The sequence below is a fragment of the Camelina sativa genome, chromosome 14 (genome assembly GCF_000633955.1).
Source record: "Camelina sativa cultivar DH55 chromosome 14, Cs, whole genome shotgun sequence".
NCBI lineage: Eukaryota > Viridiplantae > Streptophyta > Magnoliopsida > Brassicales > Brassicaceae > Camelina > Camelina sativa.
Genome location: NC_025698.1, coordinates 3332522 through 3352173, shown reverse-complemented (window position 1 = coordinate 3352173; position 19652 = coordinate 3332522). Strand labels below are relative to the sequence as shown.

Below are 19652 nucleotides of genomic sequence, written 5' to 3'. Positions count from 1 at the left end.
TCAATCTGTTTGTATCCCCTAATTTATATTTTTAATATTTGATACTAAAATTCATTGATTCATTTTTTGAAAATGCACATTCAACAAACAAATTACTTAATAAACAAAAGATCCAAATGGAAACCTATAATGATAATTTTTATTTTTTCCACAACCGCTTCATCAAAGGTAAAAAAAACAGAGAAGCCTTTAATTCAAACGTGGTTTAAAGTACACACTGATGGTGAAATATAATACACTAATGGATCAACAACGCCAACTCTTGGAATGGGTAGTAGTCGGAGAAGAAGATCCAACAACTTTATCAACCAGCTTTCTCAATCCCTTCTTCTTCTTCGGTGTTTTCTTCTCAGTCTTCTCGTCTCTCTTCCTCTCCTCTTCAATCTCTTCCTCAAACTGTGAACACAGCTTAAGAACTTGCTCCTCTACATTGTTAAGTCTCTCCAGCAACGTTCCTTTCCGCTCAGTCTCCTCCATGACTTGCTCCATCGAACGGCACTGTACCTTCCCTATGCTTCTTGGTGACGAAAAGTCCACTGACGATGGCTGAGTTCCACTAGATGGAGTTGATGGACTCGAGCTTCTCGGCGAGCTTCCTTTCATCTCCTCTAGCTTCCTCACCATGAAGTCAATACGATCCAATCTTGAAAGGATTGGTTCTTCCACAATAGCCATATTACTAAGTATACTAACAAACAAACGACAACGTGTTCTTTCACAGCTTTGATTGTGTGTGTGTCGGAATAGTTAAAAGAGTAGTAATGTGTCGAAAGCGAAACTCGTTTTCTCTGTTTAATAGAGCAACTGGAGAAACAAGATGTACGCCACATTTATTATTGCAGAGAGAAGTTCATGGAGTCTCACACGTGTTGTCGATAACACGTGGTGGTTCCAGCTCGACGACACCTCTTCTATGCCTCATACGTCCAATATTACCCATTCTTCCTTATCTAATCCCAAAAATCTCTTTAGATTATATGTCGGAAACGGGATAATGTTGTTGGGGGGTTTTTGCATTAAAACCCTTATCTAATCCGGAAAATACATTTTTCTTCTCAATGCTTTTATATTACAAGATGCATTTGACATCGGACATCCATCTAGTAGGTGAGAACGTAATGTTAAACATAATAAAATATTCAAATTACGTTGTCCTCATATGGGCCAGTAGATCATAATAAAATGGGCCTACAAGACTCAAATATATAAGCCCATATAAGAGTCCATCGGTTTATTCAGGCAAAAAGTGTGGAAACCATAGATAGTTACAGACTGGTATAGTTCGGAAAAAAAAAATTAATGGTGTCGTCGAAGAAACCCAAGGAGAAGAAGGCGAAGAGCGATGCCGTCAATAAAACTGGTGGTCGGAGTACACGCAGCTCCGGTTCCATAACGAAGAAGGCATCGAATAAGGTTAACATTGTGAAAAAGGAGCCGGAGATTCACGAGATCTCGGACTCTTCGAGCAGTGATTCTGTGGAAGAAGAAGCAATCAGAAGTGATGCGCCGAAGAAGAAAAGTAATGGCGCCGTGAGCAAAGGACGTAACGGAAAGAGAGGAGGAGCGATTCCGACGAAGACGAGTAAAAATCGAGAGGAGGACGACGGAGGTGTGGAAGATGCAAAGATGTTTAGGTTTCCGATGAATCGGATTCGGCGGATCATGAGAAGCGACAATTCTGCTCCTCAAATTATGCAGGATGCTGTATTTCTTGTCAACAAAGCCACGGTATAGTTTGATTCCATACATGTTTTGGTGAATTTGGGAAGTATCAATTGCTAATCAGTGTTAATTGGGCATTATATAATCTTGCAAATTGATGATACAGTAACGTTATTTGCTTCATCTCCATGTGTTTTTTTATTAAGTGAGTTTAGATGGAAACGAAGTTACTACTTTGATTGTCATAGGATTAGCTGGAGAATGAATCCTTGTGGTAGATATTATGGAATCTGGATTGTATAATATAGGTTCTTCATAATTTGATGGTAGCTTAACTGAAGATTGCGTTTTGGCTATCTCGTTATCTTGTGATCAAAACTTGAGAGATGAATGTTTTAATTTTCATTCTCAGCATTGCCTTTCTTCCTTTTTGATTTCATGCTGTGTGTGTTATACAGTTTATTTTGCTTACATTACATTATATCTGGTTTTTGTGATTGAAGGAAATGTTCATTGAGCGGTTTTCGGAAGAAGCATATGAAAGTTCTGTCCAGGACAAAAAGAAATTTATCCATTACAAACACCTCTGTAAGCTCTAATCTCTCATCCCTGTTTGTTTATTATATCTAGAATCTGAACTAATAATGGCTTCTTCTGCACAAGGGGGCCAGTCCAGTCTTAGAAAGAGTTTAGAGATAATGTATTATTAATCCGTTCTTATCAGTTGTGATAATAACATAATAGATGATGAGTATCTTTTTCACTGATTTGTATTTACTCTGGCAGCATCCGTAGTGAGTAACGACGAGAGATACGAGTTCCTTGCGGGTATTTAAAATCCTCCTAAGTACTCGCTCTCGTTTATTGAACTCCTTGTAGTCACACTGTAACTTAATGTAACGTGTAAAAATGTTGAACGCAGATTATGTTCCTGAGAAACTAAAAGCAGATGTCGCCTTGGAGGAATGGGAAAAAGGCATGACAGATGCAGGCTGAAGAATTGAATCCAACCATCGAAATGAATCGTTTGGCTTAAAACTTTGTGTCCTGACCTGTGGTTTATTGGTTCCATCTGCCCCCAATATTCACCTTTTCTTAATAGCCCCTAATGAGATTGCACATATTTGATCTAGAGAATGTATACATTTTTTTTTTTACTTTTATTGGTACAAGTTTTGTAAGAGTTGTCCGAATTATAATATTTTTCCTTTCGTATTATAGTTTGCCACAATTAATTATTCTTACATATCAAAATTGTGTAAATATATTGGCAAAACAAGCCAAATATAAGAAAATCAAGAAAATATTCTTCTATAAACCAATTGAATTAATTATTTTCTACTTTTTTTCACATTTTATTTTTTGAAGTGTTAATCCTGTTTTTAGTTGACGATAATAATTGTTTTATAAAATGGTTAGTTAAAGAAGCAATTTTGTTCTGAGAGTTAATTCAAATAAAGAATTTGGGGGTATTTTCCAGCGACTGAGAGAGCAGCTCTAAGCCGGACGGGCGATCCCTCAAACCCGATTCCCTCCTCTCTTTGGTTTGTTCGAGAAATCGTTTCTTGCCATCATGGATTCTGTTGCGAGGAGGACCACTCAGGGTTCGTCCCCTTCTCCGAAGCCATCCAAGTTCTCTGTGTACCGGAACCCTGCTCTCGCCGCCGCTTCTACCGCCAATAGCCTCCGTCCCTCGAAATCCGTCCTTTTCTTCATTTTCTTGCTCTCCACCGCTTCCGCTTTCTCTCTCATCTCCTCCTTCGTGGCCGGGTACGTGCCAGCTATAGCTTCAGCTTCGTACTGCCTCTTAGTTGTATTGAGTTTTTGTCTAGGTTTTGGAATATTATCTGCTGGTTTAGCTAGAGAGATTTTCCCGACTTGAGTCCTTACTGTGTTTCCTTTTCGTTTGTTTTCTCTATGGAAAAATATGATGATGAAACTCGCTAGTGGAAAGTTCATTTGCATTGTTGACTAAGAGTTTGCTTGTTTATAACACTGTCGCTGCAGGGAGAAATGGTTGACCAATGCTTTAACATTTGGAAAATTATCCCAAGAGGCAGCTTGTGAGTTGCATTTTCTCTTGACAGATTTCCTTTTTTCTCTTATGTGTTTAGTTTCTTAATGTTATCTACCTTATGTTGCAGATGTCACTGTGAAGGCCTGGCAGGGGCTGGTGACTTTGTTTTGTATTGGAGCGGTGTTGGCTTTGTCCAAAGGCATATCTCTGCACAGAGCAAAGTTTTCTCCTCGAGCAGAAACTAAATCTTCCTCTAAAGAAACCAAAGATCACTTTTCTCTATCTAATCGTCAGCTTGAACTTCTTGGGATAAAGAAAAAAGCTGACCAGAGTGTATCAGAATTTCCAAAGAGTCGTCCCGCAGTGAAACCTTCAGAGTCATTGGAGCCGCTTGTACCAATACATCATCAAACTCTGACTGGGTCAGCGCATAAGTCTTCTGGTGGTGGGAACCAGATGAGTCCATTTAGCACTCCCTCCAAGCAAATGGGTTCACCGTCTTTGTATCTCGTCCCTTCTAGCTCACCAGTTTCTTCTAACCGTGCTTCGTCTGGTCAGGATAAAGCTGTTCCTAGTCCTTGGTCTGGTAGACGGAGTTCTGCAAAAGAAATAGCTACAGAGGATCAGCTTGAGCAGCTTTTGGCAGAAATAGATATGAAAATCACTGAGTCCGCTGGGAAGATGCTGACGCCCCCACCAACAGTTGGGAGTTTTGCCATGGCTAGTCCAAGTACAGTTGGTGGTTCAACTGGTGCCTCTGGGACTACTAGGAGTACACCACTAAGACCTGTCAGGATGTCTCCTGGGGCTCAGAAATTTACGACTCCCCCAAAGAAAGGAGAGGGTGATTTCCCCAACCCAATGTCCTTAGAAGCGGCTATCGAAGGTTTTGGGCACCTAGGTGTCTACCCTCAGATAGAAGACTGGCGTGACCGACTAAGGCAATGGTGTTCCTCAGTTTTGCTCAAACCTCTGCTCAACAAGGTTGAAACCAGTCATATACAGGTTTGTATATTCAATTCTTTTCTAAATAAACATTGGTCTGCTGATGAGTGAGTTGATGACCACATTCGAATCAGATGCAGAAGGAGAATTTCATGTTTCTTTATGTTGCCGTAACTTTTGTCATTTGTGCAGGTAATGCAAACAGCATCAAAGCTAGGTCTTAATGTCACAGTAAGTCAAGTTGGAAGTGATTTGCCAACAAATGGAACAGCTACGACAGCTTTACCAGTTGATCGAACAAAGGGATGGCAGCCATCTTACTCTCTTGATGAAGATGCTATTCTTCATCAGTTACGCGCTAACCTTGTACAGGCTATCGATGCTTCCATGCGTAAGTAACTTTCCTACAGCTTCTAGAGTGATGTGGTCCGCAAGTTTGTCCTTGTTAAGTTGAAGTACTGTTCTGTTCTTTTGAAAATAATATTCAACTTAAGATTTGATGTTTCTCAATAAAATTACTGAATTCAGAAATGCTGAAATTGATTGGAGATCTGAGAGAAATAATGATATCATGTCATTTTATGTGTTGTTGCAAAATGTTTGGGTCTACATATGGTTGCTAATTCTTTCTTCTGGCATCTGCAGAAAAGCTGCGTACAGAGACCCAGCAGTTCCAGCAACAACAACAGCAACAGCAAGCAGCACTAATCCCCGTCATGCAGGAATGCGTTGATGCTATAACTGAACATCAGAGGCTTCAGGGCTTAATGAAAGGAGAGTGGGTCAAGGGCCTACTTCCGCGCAGCAGCATTCCAGCAGATTACACAGTGCAAAGAATCCGGGGTATCAAACATTCAAAAGAAATTCCATTTCAAATTTTAGTCAATTTATCGTGACTCTTATATAACTCTTGGCTTTTGGCAGAGCTCGCGGAAGGAACTTGTGTTAAGAACTATGGATACAATGGAAGGGCAGATACTCGTGAGAGAAACAAGAAATGGAGCCTGGATCCCCCAACCGATTCTCATCTGCTTCTGTACTTGTTCTGTGCCTTCTTGGAACATCCAAAATGGATGTTGCATCTGGACCCCAGCTCTTATACCGGGACTCAGGCGAGCAAGAACCCGTTATTCTTAGGGGTTCTTCCCCCAAAAGAGAGATTCCCAGAGAAATACATCGCAGTGGTAGCGGGTGTACCTTCGACGCTCCATCCTGGTGCATGTATTCTTGCTGTTGACAAGCAAAGCCCCCCAACGTTTGCCTTGTACTGGGATAAGAAAGTGCAGTTTACTCTTCAGGTAATGATGAATATAAGTGTATTTTTTTATAACTTGTAAGGAACAGCCACATATTCAAAACGTGTGAAATGGGTCTTTTGGTTTGTGATGAACTTGTTTGGAAATGGAACAGGGAAGAACAGCGCTATGGGACTCTATGTTACTGATATGCCACAGAATCAAGGTGGGATACGGAGGTGTTGTTCGCGGGATGAGTCTTGGTTCTTCAGCCCTTAACATCCTCCAAGTTGTTGATTCAGAAATTGACGATTAAAGAACCTGGATTTGCTTGTGACAGTGGAGGTGCAATGTTAGGAAACGCCATCTCATTTTGTCATTGTTAGACGGAAGTAGTGAGATTAGTCCTCTTTGGGTAGCCAGCTTATTCTTGTAATAAGTAAATATTGAGGATGCTTTCTTTTAACCACTCGAAAACGTTTAATCAAATTCAAATTAACTTAACTAGGCCGACAAGCAAGGCCCAAGAAAATAGTCGGCGAGACAGGGGGTACAATTGTAATTTGCAAATAATATTGTGTTAAACCCTAATTTATTTTTTCTTTTCGATTCAGCACTAAAAATAAACTCGTATCCCATCTTTTGTTTATTCTGTTACTTTGTTCTTCTTTCAACCTAGCCTCTCTCTACACACTTTTCTGGCGACATCTTTGAGGTAAGCTCTTCTTACGCATCATCGATCTGTGTGTTTTTTCTTCTCCGCTTGTGTTGATCTTTGCTGAAACTGTTTCGATCCCTTATCGTTGTTACACTCCTCTCTCGGTTTGGTTCCTGTTTACATGTATCTATATGCTATAATGTTGTTCGATCGTTTGAACCTGATCTAGGGTTTAGAGCTTAATCGATTGGTAAATTCGACGTTTAATAGTGCAATCGGTTGTAATCTAAGTTGTCTGATCATCGGATCTATCTTGTTCTGAAAATTTGTTTTTGATACTTTTATTAGTAGATTTATGTTGTGATTTGGTAATTCTGGAGAAGGATGCCACAACCCCCAAGTACTCCAAGGCAACGACTGAAAGAATAAAGCAAACTAGGTTTTCATCATTATGAAAACGGTCTTCTAACTTACTGTGTAATCAGATATATCTTAATGGGCCAATCGGCCCATAAAGGTCCATATTTTTAGCGATTTTCTCTGATTTATAATCTAAGTCGCGCTTAAAGAATTATGGAAACGGTTTTCTAATATTTTAATTAGATATATTTTAATGGGCCAATCGGCCTATCAAGGCCGTATTTTTAGCAATTTTCTTAGATTTATTATCCAATTTCCGCTAAATCTGTAATTTGCTCTATTAAACCTTATAGGGAATTAAATACCCTCCGGTTTTTCCAATTTGAGGAGCTCCGACACAAAAATGGCGACTTTTGTACGTCGCGCAGCCTCTCGGTTTGTCGCAAATTATTGCAAAAACCGTTCTTCCGTCACTTCAGTTCTGGACCGGTCCCGTCACTGCAGTCGGAAACATCTGACGCCGTCTTTTTCTCATAATATTCCTTTCACCACATCGACCAGAAACAGAAAGAAAGCTTCTCCAACCGATCCGCTTCTTCGAATCATTGAAACGGAGATTGGTTTTGCCAAGAATGCTGATGATCACCAGCGAGTAAAACCCTAATTTCCCTGTTTCAATATCATTTTCATGTTTTTAGTTCTAAGATCTTTTCGTTTCCTGTTATGATCTTATGAGTTTCGTGAAGCTCTGTTTCAATGGTAGTTGTATATAATCTCTCTTGTTTCTCCTTTTTGTGTGGATGAAGGTTGAAGAAACTCCAAGTGATTTTCCTTTCAAAATGGAAGACAAACCTGGAGGAAAGATTGTGACATTGACTAGAGAATATGAAAGTGAGAGTGTTAAAGTTGAAGTACACATGACCAATCTTGTGACTGGTGACAAAGAAGATGAGGATGATGAAGAAGAGGCAGAGAATGAAGAAGATGAAGATGAGGATAAGCCAGAGAAGCCGAAGCAATCCAATGTGCCTCTCTTAGTAACTCTTTCGAAAAAGACAGGACCAAGTTTGGAATTCAGATGTACTGCTTTTCCAGACAGGATTGCAATCAAGGACATGTGGGTTACATTTCCTTATGATCCTTCCAAGGATGAGTTTGCTTATGAAGGCCCTTCCTTCAGGTAAATTAATTGGAGAAAAAAGTTTTAAAGCTTTGGATGTTACAAGAACCAAAGTCATGGTCTTTGATGGTTTCTTTCTGCAGGGTTTTGGATGAAAAGCTAAGGAAGGCTTTCTATAGGTACATTGAGATTAGAGGGATAAAGCCGAGCATGATTAACTTCTTGCACGAGTACATGATTAACAAAGATAGTCGAGAGCACTTACTGTGGTTTAGAACTCTCAGGAACTTTGTCAAACTTTGAGATACACTTATTTTCAAATGTTCGTTGCCTTCCAAATTTTGTACTTGTAGCACTATTCGGTTCTGTTTGGATCTATTCATATCAAGAGTTACTAAGAGTTACTAAGAGAGGCATATTGGATTGCTTCGGCTTCTCTGGTTTATCCTCATCTTTATCTTCTTCATTCTCTGCCCCTTCGTCATCATCTTATTTGTCACCTGTCACAAGATTGGTCATGTGTGCTTCAACTTTAACACTCTCTCCTTCATATTTTATAGTCTATGTCATGATTTTTCTTCCATTTTGAAAGGAAAACCACTTGGAGTTTCTTCAACCTTCATCCACACAAAAAGGAGAAACAGAGCTTCACGAAACCCATTAGATCATAACAGGAAACAAAAAAAATCTTGGAACTAAAAACATGAAAATGATATTGAAACAGAGGAAGGGGCAGTTTGGAATTATCCCGAGAGGCAGCTTGTGAGTTACATTTTCTCTTGACAGATTTCCTTTTTTCTCTTATGTGTTTAGATTCTTAATATTATCTACCTTATGTTTCAGATGTTACTGTGAAGGCCTGGCAGGGGCTGGTGACTTTGTTTTGTATTGGAGCTGTGTTGGCTTTGTCCAAAGGCATATCTCTGCACAGAGCAAAGTTTTCTCCTCGAGCAGAAACTAAATCTTCCTCTAAAGAAACCAAAGATCACTTTTCTCTATCTAATCGTCAGCTTGAACTTCTTGGGATAAAGAAAAAAGCTGACCAGAGTGTATCAGAATTTCCAAAGAGTCGTCCCGCAGTGAAACCTTCAGAGTCATTGGAGCCGCTTGTACCAATACATCATCAAACTCTGACTGGGTCAGCGCATAAGTCTTCTGGTGGTGGGAACCAGATGAGTCCATTTAGCACTCCCTCCAAGCAAATGGGTTCACCGTCTTTGTATCTCGTCCCTTCTAGCTCACCAGTTTCTTCTAACCGTGCTTCGTCTGGTCAGGATAAAGCTGTTCCTAGTCCTTGGTCTGGTAGACGGAGTTCTGCAAAAGAAATAGCTACAGAGGATCAGCTTGAGCAGCTTTTGGCAGAAATAGATATGAAAATCACTGAGTCCGCTGGGAAGATGCTGACGCCCCCACCAACAGTTGGGAGTTTTGCCATGGCTAGTCCAAGTACAGTTGGTGGTTCAACTGGTGCCTCTGGGACTACTAGGAGTACACCACTAAGACCTGTCAGGATGTCTCGTGGGGCTCAGAAATTTACGACTTCCCCAAAGAAAGGAGAGGGCGATTTCCCCAACCCAATGTCCTTAGAAGCGGCTATCGAAGGTTTTGGGCACCTAGGTGTCTACCCTCAGATAGAAGACTGGCGTGACCGACTAAGGCAATGGTGTTCCTCAGTTTTGCTCAAACCTCTGCTCAACAAGGTTGAAACCAGTCATATACAGGTTNCCCCCACCAACAGTTGGGAGTTTTGCCATGGCTAGTCCAAGTACAGTTGGTGGTTCAACTGGTGCCTCTGGGACTACTAGGAGTACACCACTAAGACCTGTCAGGATGTCTCCTGGGGCTCAGAAATTTACGACTCCCCCAAAGAAAGGAGAGGGTGATTTCCCCAACCCAATGTCCTTAGAAGCGGCTATCGAAGGTTTTGGGCACCTAGGTGTCTACCCTCAGATAGAAGACTGGCGTGACCGACTAAGGCAATGGTGTTCCTCAGTTTTGCTCAAACCTCTGCTCAACAAGGTTGAAACCAGTCATATACAGGTTTGTATATTCAATTCTTTTCTAAATAAACATTGGTCTGCTGATGAGTGAGTTGATGACCACATTCGAATCAGATGCAGAAGGAGAATTTCATGTTTCTTTATGTTGCTGTAACTTTTGTCATTTGTGCAGGTAATGCAAACAGCGTCAAACTTAGGTCTTAATGTCACAGTAAGTCAAGTTGGAAGTGATTTGCCAACAAATGGAACAGCTACGACAGCTTTACCAGTTGATCGAACAAAGAGGTGGCAGCCATCTTACTCTCTCGATGAAGATGCTATTCTTCACTATCGATGCTTCCATGCGTAAGTAACTTTCCTACAGCTTCTAGAGTGATGTGGTCCGCAAGGTTGTCCTTGTTAAGTTGAAGTACTGTTCTGTTCTTTTGAAAATAATATTCAACTTAATATTACTGAATTTAGAATGTTGGAATTGGTTGGATATCTGAGAGAAATAATGATATCATGTCATTTTATGTGTTGTCGCTAATTCTTTCTTCTGGCATCTGCAGAAAAGCTGCGAACAGAGAACCAGCAGTTCCAGCAACAACAACAGCAACAGCAAGCAGCACTTATCCCCGTCATGCAGGTATAAGTGAACATCAAAGGCTTCAGGGCTTAATGAAAGGAGAGTGGGTCAAGGGCCTACTTCCGCGCAGCAGCATTCCAGCAGATTACACAGTGCAAAGAATCCGGGGTATCAAACATTCAAAAGAAATTCCATTTCAATTTTTAGTAAAATTATCGTGACTCTTATATAACTCTTGGCTTATGGCAGAGCTCGCGGAAGGAACTTGTGTAAAGAACTATTAATACAATGGAAGGGCAGATACACGTGAGAGAAACAAGAAATGGAGCCTGGAGCCTCCAACCGATTCTCATCTGCTTCTGTACTTGTTCTGTGCCTTCTTGGAACCTCCAAAATGGATGTTACATCTGGACCCCAGCTCTTATACCGGGACTCAGGCGAGCAAGAACCCGTTATTCTTAGGGGTTCTTCCCCCAAAAGAGAGATTCCCAGAGAAATACATCGCAGTGGTAGCGGGTGTACCTTCGACGCTCCATCCTGGTGCATGTGTTCTTGCTGTTGAAAAGCAAAGCCCCCCAACGTTTGCCTTGTACTGGGATAAGAAAGTGCAGTTTACTCTTCAGGTAATGATGAATATAAGTGTATTTTTTTATAACTTGTAAGGAACAGCCACATATTCAAAACGTGTGAAATGGGTCTTTTGGTTTGTGATGAACTTGTTTGGAAATGGAACAGGGAAGAACAGCACTATGGGACTCTATGTTACTAATATGCCACAGAATCAAGGTGGGAGATACGGAGGTGTTGTTCGCGGGATGAGTCTCGGTTCTTCAGCCCTTAACATCCTCCAAGTTGTTGATTCAGAAATTGAAATTGACAATTAAAGAAAATGGATTTGCTTGGGACAGTGGAGGTGCAATGTTAGGAAACGCCATCTCATTTTGCCATTGACGGAAGTAGTGAGATTAGTTCTCTTTCGGTAGCCAGCTTATTCTTGTGATAAGTAAATATTGAGGATGCTTTCTTTTAACCACTCATTAAATCAGTTGGTGGACAACATACACTGTTCTTACATTCCACTGAATATGAAATTTCGAAGCAAGAACCTTTGTCTGCAGCTGCTGTTAAAACGAACAAACATACAACACAAACTTGTAAAGAATCTCCACTACGTACACGTGTCTTTGCTTGTCTGACTGTAATTAAAATGGAAAAGTTGGAAACTGAAAATTTTAGCAAAACAGTATGGTTTGAAAAACCAACGATATGTTCCTCCATTGTGCTGGACTAGATCAATGGAATACCGAATTTTGAAGCCATGCCTATCTAACTAACAGTAGAAGTCACAACACCATAAGCAAACTGAAAACTCAAGGGAATGTATCAGGTTCACAGTTCCTTGTCTTCAAGCTGTGCTTTTTCTGCTGCCTTTTCCGTTTCCTCTACAACAAACGCCCTGAGCGATTCAACATCTCTTTTACCTGAGTTTATAAATGCATGTATAGAAAAAGAAAGATCAGCATATAGTATCACTCACTATAGGATTACAAAAGGTTAAAATATTCATGTGCTTGTGTGTGCACAACCACGGAACGCATGTAGAAGCAAGTTTACCTTGGTATTTTGTAACTTCCTCTCCATTGTAAAATAGCTTAAATGTTGGATATGAGTGAATCTCAACTTTGGTGCAAACAGATCTGCTAGTACCACAATCTACTTCACCAATCTCAATCTCAGCGTCTCCTTCCATTGCTTTTCCCAATTCTTCCCACAAATTCCCCAATTTCTTGCTGTCATTCAGATCCATTTTCATCAGCAAAGTGATAAACAAGCGAAATTAATTACGTATAATTTTCACGAAACAAGAACACTAACCAGTGCTTACACCAAGGAACACAGAATTTTACAAACCAGGCAGTATCTTTCTCCTTCACCTGAACCAATAAACATGGTGAGAGTAAACATCCCGTTCTGTGTCTTAACTATGACTGTAGATGCTACACCAAGAGATGCAACCATCTGAAGTTGATTTATGTTATTTGACAGGGCTAGCTTTACAAATTGATTTAACTTTTAAAATCCAAAACCATAATGTTAACATAGATAGGGAATTTGCATCTATGAGAATGCTCCATATAGAGAACGTAAAAATAAAAACATCTCTTAAAACATTTGAATCCCTGGTAGCTACTAGACCAGTCAAAGCAAGCTAGTCATTCAAACAAAACTAAACGGAAATGGGAGTCTCAACTGAGATAGATCAGAAATAACCCTTGTGGGCAAAATACAGATGCCGCTAACCTGTTCTCACTATCGGATCATCAAAGGAGCACAGAACACATATTCTAAACCTAACTAGATTCCAGTGAGTTCACACAAATGAAAATAAACTTGGTATATAGCAAAAAGAAGGGCTTCAGATCCTAACCTTGTCAGAAAAAGTTTCTGGGGTCAGTGTAATGACTTCTGCTTTAACTAAGTCAATCGGAATAAAAAGGAGAAGTATAATCAAGGGAGCAACAAGCCGAACACCAAGCGTCATCGTAGCAAACCAATTTTACTAGTTCACCAGTTCCGGAACTTCTCTTCCAATTTCGAAACTGCAAAATAATTGCATTTATTAACCACACTATTTCGAAACATAAGGTCAACTATACATACTTGATGGATAATTCATTCATGAATAAATGACAAAGATTTCTAGAAAACTAGGGTAACATCTGATTTGAGAAACCTATATGTAAGGAGAAAGAAAAAACCAAGAGTAAGCAACAAAAAGTGCCAAAAACTTTTAGGAAACATGCATGATAATTCAAAAGCCTCAAAAACTGCACTTACTAATCATCAGCAATCTTACCCATCTGGTCGAATATAAAGGAATATGCAATCAGAAATTATCATATGATATACGAAACAAAACCAACCCCCGAATAGACATAAAGAATAATATGATTTTGCACCTGATTGATAACAGCAGCAGAATTTAAAAACCGATTCTCAATGAGATAAATTTAGTCCTGAACAGATATAAAGTGTAAATCAGTGGACTTGGAAGCGTTGAAACAACAAAATTACAAAAGGATCAATGTACAATGGCACTAAAAGGGAGCATAAAGAAACACCTATATAGCCACACACACAAAAAAGAATAAGAAACAACCTATCTTTAACCAGATTTTTTGTTATCGCAAACCCAAAGACTGAACCTTTCAAAACCTTAAGGCTTTATTAATCAATTACTAGCAAAAGCAATGTCTCCCAGAACAAAAAAAAAAAAACAACTGAATTCAGTAATTGGATCCGATGATATTCCAAAGAAGCTCAGAAGTAAAAGATCTAAAACTAAAACGAATGAACTGAAGCGAGATTCATTGAACGGGATCACATAAAAAAATTAAGTAGGGAGATGAATCTTAGATGTGCTTGTATGAAATCGAATCGCTTACCTTGTGCAAAACCGAACACGAACAGAGCAGAAGAGACAGAGAGAGAGAGAGGTCAAAGGATGTTTTTTCTTACTTAAGTAAACTATATAAGCCCAATAGTTTAGGCCCAATATACTTATTTCATGTCTGTTTCTTTTGTGGGGTAAAAGAGTCCTCCTCCATAGCTATCTTCTTAAACATTCTGCGTTTATCTGCAAAGACCGGCGCCGATAATGAATAAAGGCGGTGGTTCTGGTGGCGGAATGGCCGGATCCGGTGGAGGAAGTGGACCGACGGCAGCTGCTGCGGCGGCGGCATTACAGAAGCAAAAGGCCTTGTTACAGAGAGTAGAATCTGACATCACATCTGTTGTCGATAACTTCACGCAAATCGTTAATGTCGCAAGGGTGGGTATAAAACTGGTTTCTTTCGGGTAATCTCTTGGGGAGTGAATAGATCTCTCGCTTTAAGATTTACTGTTTACTGAGGTGAGACCACATTCTTTGGTTTGGTTTTTTTTTTTTTTTGGGGTAGGTGAGTGATCCGCCGATGAAGAACTCGCAGGAATCATTCATGATGGAGATGCGAGCTTCTAGAATGGTAACAGTTGACTACTTTAATCCATCTGATTCGAAAAATGATTTCTTTATAGCAATCCAAAAGGTTTTGAAACTCACAAGTAGCCAACTGTTTTAAATCTCTCTGTTACGTTTTTCGAATGGTTTGTTTTGGTAGCGCCTCATGTTGGGTTCAAAAGTTTGTTTCACTGAAACATTCACTCATGATTCTCTAAAGTATAAGTTAACTTTGTTCAAAAAGTTTACTTTGTTAACTTATGTGATCTATTTTAGGCATATATATGCATCAGTGTTTCATCTCATGAGGAACATTCACTAATGAGTCTCTCAAATACCAGTTTTGTTTAATAAGTTGTTTCAACTTGGTGGTTTATTTTACTAGCTTATTCTTGTTGTTAACTGAGTTACTCTCAACACAATGGTGGCAGGTTCAAGCAGCTGATTCTATTTTGAAACTAGTGTCGGAACTGAAGCAAACCGCTATATTTTCTGGATTTGCATCACTAAACGATCATGTAGAACAAAGAATTGCAGAGTTTGATCAAGAGGCCGAGAATACAAATCGATTGTTGGCTAGAATAGCCGATGATGCATCCGCCAGTCTTAAAGAGCTGGAGTCACACTATTACTCTTCTGCTCAGAGATTGGATATAGACATCTGATATTTAAAATAGCCAGCAGCAGTCTGTCTAGACCAGTAAACATATAAAACAATTGGTTCATAAAACAGAGAGGAAACTGTATTAGTAGAAGAAAGCCATTAAAAGGATATGCAGTTTGAAGCCATGCTTTCATCGACTCTATAATCTTGTTATGACTGTTGTATGTATAATCTACGGTTCTCAGTTCTCACCAATTTGTTAGTGATTTTTGTTTTGTGAAATTTAATCAAAATAAAGAGTTTAGTCAAATTCAAATTAACTTTAACTAGGCCGACAAGCCAGGCCCAAGAAGGAAAAAAATAGTCGGCTAGACAGGGGGTATAATTGTAATTTGCAAATAATAATATGTTAAACCCTAACTTATTTTTTTTTCGACTCAGCACTATAAATAAACTCGTATCCCCTTCTTTTGTTTATTCATTATTACTTTGTTCTTCGTTCACCCTAGCCTCTCTATACACTTTTTTGGCGAAATCTTTGAGGTAAGCGTTTTCGTACGCATCATCGATCTGTGTGTTTTTTCTTCTCCGCTTGTGTTGATCTTTGCTGAAACTGTTTCGATCCCTTATCGTTGATTCCCTCCTCTCTCGGTTTGATTCTTGTTTACATGTATCTATATGCTTCGATGTTGTTCGATCGTTTGAATATCTGATCTAGGGTTTAGAGCTTAATTGATTGGTGAATTCTAGGTTTAATAGTGAAAACGATTGTAATATAAGTTGTCGATCATTGGATCTATCTTGTTCTGAAAATTTTGTTTTTGATGCTTTTGTGAGTTGATTTGTATTGTGATTTGGTGATTCTGGAGAAGCATAACATATCCATTGTTTCCATCTTCTTGGTATCAAGTCGTTGAAACTCTCGGATTGTTTGCTAATGAACTCCTTGAATAGCTTATTTTAGCTCGCTTAGCTCAGTGGTTAGAGCACCACAATTTTTTTGTGGTAGAAATCGGTTCGACTCCGATAGCAGCTTTTTACAACAATTTTTTGAGAAAGATGATTTTTGCTTAAATTAAATGAGTATTGATTATATATGTATACTGTGTTGATTGACTTAGCTCAGCGGTCAGAGCACCACATCTTTTTTTTGTGTGAATTTAAGCTCGCTTAGCTCAGCGGTCAGAGCACCACATCTTTTTTTTGTGGTAGAGATCGGTTCGACTCCGATAGCAGCTTCTTACTGTGATTGTTGAATTTCATATTGATTGTATATGTCTACTGTGTTGATTGACTCAATAATATGATTGATCTTTCTGCAGATTGTTTTTGACGAGCAGCCATGGGTAAAGAGAAGTTTCACATCAACATTGTGGTCATTGGCCACGTCGATTCTGGTAAATCCACCACTACTGGTCACTTGATCTACAAGTTGGGTGGTATTGACAAGCGTGTCATTGAGAGGTTCGAGAAGGAGGCTGCTGAGATGAACAAGCGTTCCTTCAAGTACGCATGGGTCTTGGACAAACTTAAGGCCGAGAGAGAGCGTGGTATCACCATTGACATTGCCCTGTGGAAGTTCGAGACCACCAAGTACTACTGCACAGTCATTGATGCTCCTGGTCACCGTGATTTCATCAAGAACATGATTACTGGTACCTCCCAGGCTGATTGTGCTGTCCTTATCATTGACTCCACCACTGGAGGTTTTGAGGCTGGTATCTCCAAGGATGGTCAGACCCGTGAGCACGCTCTCCTTGCTTTCACCCTTGGTGTCAAGCAGATGATCTGCTGTTGTAACAAGGTAATCTAATCTTCTTTTATATCCTCTAGTGTGAGATAATTGCTTGTTTCTCTGGTTGTGTTCTGTCTCACTAACTTGGTTTCTTCATGTTGTTTGTAGATGGATGCCACAACCCCCAAGTACTCCAAGGCTAGGTACGATGAAATCATCAAGGAGGTGTCTTCCTACTTGAAGAAGGTTGGGTACAACCCTGACAAAATCCCGTTTGTGCCCATCTCTGGATTCGAGGGTGACAACATGATTGAGAGGTCCACCAACCTTGACTGGTACAAGGGACCAACTCTCCTTGAGGCTCTTGACCAGATCAACGAGCCCAAGAGGCCATCAGACAAGCCCCTTCGTCTCCCACTTCAGGATGTCTACAAGATTGGTGGTATTGGAACGGTGCCAGTTGGACGTGTTGAGACTGGTTTGATCAAGCCCGGTATGGTTGTGACCTTTGCCCCCACAGGGTTGACCACTGAGGTCAAGTCTGTTGAGATGCACCACGAGTCTCTTCTTGAGGCGCTTCCCGGTGACAATGTTGGGTTCAATGTTAAGAATGTTGCTGTGAAGGATCTTAAGAGAGGGTATGTGGCCTCCAACTCCAAGGATGACCCTGCCAAGGGAGCAGCCAACTTCACCTCCCAGGTTATCATCATGAACCACCCTGGACAGATTGGTAACGGTTACGCCCCAGTCCTTGATTGCCACACCTCTCACATCGCTGTCAAGTTCTCTGAGATCTTGACCAAGATTGACAGGCGTTCTGGTAAGGAGATTGAGAAGGAGCCCAAGTTTTTGAAGAATGGTGATGCAGGTATGGTGAAGATGACTCCTACCAAGCCCATGGTCGTTGAGACTTTCTCCGAGTACCCACCTTTGGGACGTTTTGCTGTGAGGGACATGAGGCAGACTGTTGCAGTGGGTGTTATCAAGAGTGTTGACAAGAAGGACCCAACTGGAGCCAAGGTTACCAAGGCTGCAGTCAAGAAGGGTGCGAAGTGAACTCCCATAATCAAAACTCTATCCGCAGATGAATCAAAAAATGTTGTTAGTTTGTTTACTCTAGTTTGCTATTTGGTCGCTTGTTTGTGTTACAGCTTCGTTACTTCTCCGTCAGAGCGTTGTTCCCGGAACTGGGTTCTTGATCGGAGGTGGCGGAGCTATATAGCACCCGAGCTTTTTGTTTTTTTGCCTTGAAATTGTGGTCTGATTTTGAACCTTTTTTGGAGATTATGTTATATTGTGATATTCCTGCTGTCTAATCTTAGTCTAATATTTTCCGTATTGCCTTTATCTGTTAATTTGGACATCTTCATAGCACATGACAAGAAACATTACTTCATAAATGTAAGAATGGAGAGAGTATAGTGCTACAAGGATGAGATTTGAATGCTCATTTGAGCTGTGATCCAATCGTAATTGAAGTGCATAAAAAGAAAGGAAAAACTAAATTTGTAATTGTTTATAGTCAAACAGTTCATGGTTGATCTGAGTGATCATCAAGCCATGATCACAACACTCCTAATATGATCTCAGTGATGCCATGATCACAATCCCAATCTGATCAAGTCCGGTCAATCCATGATCACAATCCCAATCTGTTCAAGTCCGGTCAATTCATGATCAAACCCAGTGAATCACTATTAGTCAAGGTATGTAAAACCTTGAATCCGGCCTACACAGTCATCACCTAAGTAAGAAACTTGATTTTTTCTCCTGTAGTGCCCACAATGTATGGCTAGTTTCCATCTACAAATCAGCCAAGAGGGAACCATTAATGTCAACGATCGAGTTTGTTTCTTTTTACTGAGTTTCAAGTTCAACAACTTCACTTCAAATACAAAGTTCAGTGTAAATATAGATAAGTCTACTTTTTCGTTTTTCATCAATATAATTCATTTTTGCTGAAAAAAAAAAGTATAGATAAATTTCTACAGTAAAAGTTTATCTATTTGAATTCGTTTTTTATTATAATTTCACTAAACTGAAAAAGAAAAATAATTGAATTAACCAACTAGACGCGGAAAAGTATCTTATTATTAAAGCACAAAATGGATAAATACAATATTCAGAATATGATACCAAAGAAAAATAATAAATGGAAATGTAGTATGCGTTCGGCTTAAATTGAATAACACAAATAATCTATTCTGAGATTATGGGCTATGGAATGGGCTCTATACAAATATATTTTTGGGTCTAACTTAATTTATAGAGCCCACGTTAATATTAAAAAATCTACACGCATCAGAATAGACTATGAAATGGATATAAAACCCACCCACCAAAAGCACTGTTTTCAACCCACCCACCCACCAAAAGCAAGAAGTCAATCAGCAATTGTAACTTTGGATCGATGTTCGAGCTTTATAAATTTGGTAACTCGATCACTGATTAGGTTTAGATCCGTTCCAAAATTAAAAACATATTTCAAACTTTGTTAAGAATATTGTTTTCTCATTCATTAACAAAATATGATTACAAAACCTTATATAGACACTTATCTTCAAATGATGTAACTGTATTTATAAGAATATATGGCAAGACTATATAATTTGATAATTATAAATTTTAAAAAATTAAAAAAATTAGAAGATACGCCAAATTCACGACATGGGCTGATGGTATTTAGAAATACAATTGTGTATAACTACTTGGTTAAGTTTAAGTTTAATAATGTGAAAATGACAATTA

At 39.5% G+C, this 19652-nt stretch overlaps 6 protein-coding genes and 1 pseudogene across 12 annotated transcripts; 5 read left to right on the top strand and 2 right to left on the bottom strand.

The window, feature by feature from the left end:
• On the bottom strand, nt 108–812 carry LOC104739382. Its single transcript, XM_010459716.2, has one exon. It carries the CDS (start codon nt 673–675, stop codon nt 247–249), a length of 429 nt encoding a protein of 142 aa, XP_010458018.1. The 5' UTR covers nt 676–812; the 3' UTR covers nt 108–246.
• Nucleotides 1259–2900, top strand: LOC104739381. Its single transcript, XM_010459715.2, has 4 exons — nt 1259–1728; nt 2166–2250; nt 2449–2490; nt 2585–2900. The coding sequence occupies exons 1-4, from the start codon at nt 1300–1302 to the stop codon at nt 2656–2658; spliced, it is 630 nt and encodes a 209-aa protein (XP_010458017.1). The 5' UTR covers nt 1259–1299; the 3' UTR covers nt 2659–2900.
• Nucleotides 3116–6363, top strand: LOC104739377. Its single transcript, XM_010459705.2, has 7 exons — nt 3116–3432; nt 3670–3725; nt 3807–4684; nt 4817–5015; nt 5270–5467; nt 5549–5922; nt 6035–6363. The coding sequence occupies exons 1-7, from the start codon at nt 3236–3238 to the stop codon at nt 6173–6175; spliced, it is 2043 nt and encodes a 680-aa protein (XP_010458007.1). The 5' UTR covers nt 3116–3235; the 3' UTR covers nt 6176–6363.
• Nucleotides 6468–18244, top strand: LOC104739378 (elongation factor 1-alpha 1). Of its 6 annotated transcripts, XM_010459709.2 has the most exons (5): nt 6468–6574; nt 6866–7034; nt 7231–7529; nt 7684–8057; nt 8141–8442. In XM_010459709.2, exons 3-5 carry the CDS (start codon nt 7281–7283, stop codon nt 8298–8300), a joined length of 783 nt encoding a protein of 260 aa, XP_010458011.1. In that variant the 5' UTR covers nt 6468–6574; nt 6866–7034; nt 7231–7280; the 3' UTR covers nt 8301–8442. The 6 variants fall into 6 exon arrangements, with proteins under 6 accessions (XP_010458011.1, XP_010458010.1, XP_010458012.1 ...); XM_010459708.2 differs by lacking the exon at nt 6866–7034; XM_019236045.1 differs by lacking the exons at nt 6866–7034; nt 7231–7529; nt 8141–8442 and adding exons at nt 16492–16973; nt 17073–18220 and having other exon boundaries at nt 6561–6574; nt 7741–7743.
• Nucleotides 8540–11518, top strand: LOC104743077 (annotated as a pseudogene).
• LOC104739379 (protein disulfide-isomerase 5-1) lies at nt 11586–14100 on the bottom strand. 2 transcript variants are annotated; one of them, XM_010459711.2, is made up of 6 exons: nt 14012–14072; nt 13526–13582; nt 12994–13165; nt 12441–12499; nt 12180–12355; nt 11586–12046 (listed from the first exon to the last, which is right to left on the bottom strand). In XM_010459711.2, exons 3-6 carry the CDS (start codon nt 13105–13107, stop codon nt 11955–11957), a joined length of 441 nt encoding a protein of 146 aa, XP_010458013.1. In that variant the 5' UTR covers nt 13108–13165; nt 13526–13582; nt 14012–14072; the 3' UTR covers nt 11586–11954. The 2 variants fall into 2 exon arrangements, with proteins under 2 accessions (XP_010458013.1, XP_010458014.1); XM_010459712.2 differs by lacking the exon at nt 13526–13582 and having other exon boundaries at nt 14012–14100.
• Nucleotides 14150–15420, top strand: LOC104739380 (mediator of RNA polymerase II transcription subunit 22b). The gene is made up of 3 exons (XM_010459714.2): nt 14150–14397; nt 14525–14590; nt 14997–15420. The coding sequence occupies exons 1-3, from the start codon at nt 14224–14226 to the stop codon at nt 15228–15230; spliced, it is 474 nt and encodes a 157-aa protein (XP_010458016.1). The 5' UTR covers nt 14150–14223; the 3' UTR covers nt 15231–15420.

Excerpts from the sequence above, each read along its gene's own strand:
- LOC104739382 (XM_010459716.2), bottom strand. The coding sequence starts at position 675 with ATGGCTATTGTGGAAGAACCAATCCTTTCAAGATTGGATCGTATTGAC.
- LOC104739381 (XM_010459715.2), top strand. The coding sequence starts at position 1,300 with ATGGTGTCGTCGAAGAAACCCAAGGAGAAGAAGGCGAAGAGCGATGCC. Across the intron at positions 1,729-2,165 it reads TTCTTGTCAACAAAGCCACG|GAAATGTTCATTGAGCGGTT; the intron begins GTATAGTTTGAT and ends TTGTGATTGAAG. Across the intron at positions 2,251-2,448 it reads TATCCATTACAAACACCTCT|CATCCGTAGTGAGTAACGAC; the intron begins GTAAGCTCTAAT and ends TTACTCTGGCAG.
- LOC104739377 (XM_010459705.2), top strand. The coding sequence starts at position 3,236 with ATGGATTCTGTTGCGAGGAGGACCACTCAGGGTTCGTCCCCTTCTCCG. Across the intron at positions 3,726-3,806 it reads ATTATCCCAAGAGGCAGCTT|ATGTCACTGTGAAGGCCTGG; the intron begins GTGAGTTGCATT and ends CTTATGTTGCAG. Across the intron at positions 5,016-5,269 it reads GGCTATCGATGCTTCCATGC|AAAAGCTGCGTACAGAGACC; the intron begins GTAAGTAACTTT and ends TGGCATCTGCAG.
- LOC104739379 (XM_010459712.2), bottom strand. The coding sequence starts at position 13,107 with ATGACGCTTGGTGTTCGGCTTGTTGCTCCCTTGATTATACTTCTCCTT. Across the intron at positions 12,500-12,993 it reads CAGAAACTTTTTCTGACAAG|GTGAAGGAGAAAGATACTGC; the intron begins GTTAGGATCTGA and ends TTATTGGTTCAG. Across the intron at positions 12,047-12,179 it reads GGAAGTTACAAAATACCAAG|GTAAAAGAGATGTTGAATCG; the intron begins GTAAACTTGCTT and ends TTATAAACTCAG.
- LOC104739380 (XM_010459714.2), top strand. The coding sequence starts at position 14,224 with ATGAATAAAGGCGGTGGTTCTGGTGGCGGAATGGCCGGATCCGGTGGA. Across the intron at positions 14,398-14,524 it reads AAATCGTTAATGTCGCAAGG|GTGAGTGATCCGCCGATGAA; the intron begins GTGGGTATAAAA and ends TTTTTGGGGTAG. Across the intron at positions 14,591-14,996 it reads AGATGCGAGCTTCTAGAATG|GTTCAAGCAGCTGATTCTAT; the intron begins GTAACAGTTGAC and ends CAATGGTGGCAG.
- LOC104739378 (XM_010459707.2), top strand. The coding sequence starts at position 16,512 with ATGGGTAAAGAGAAGTTTCACATCAACATTGTGGTCATTGGCCACGTC. Across the intron at positions 16,974-17,072 it reads TGATCTGCTGTTGTAACAAG|ATGGATGCCACAACCCCCAA; the intron begins GTAATCTAATCT and ends TGTTGTTTGTAG.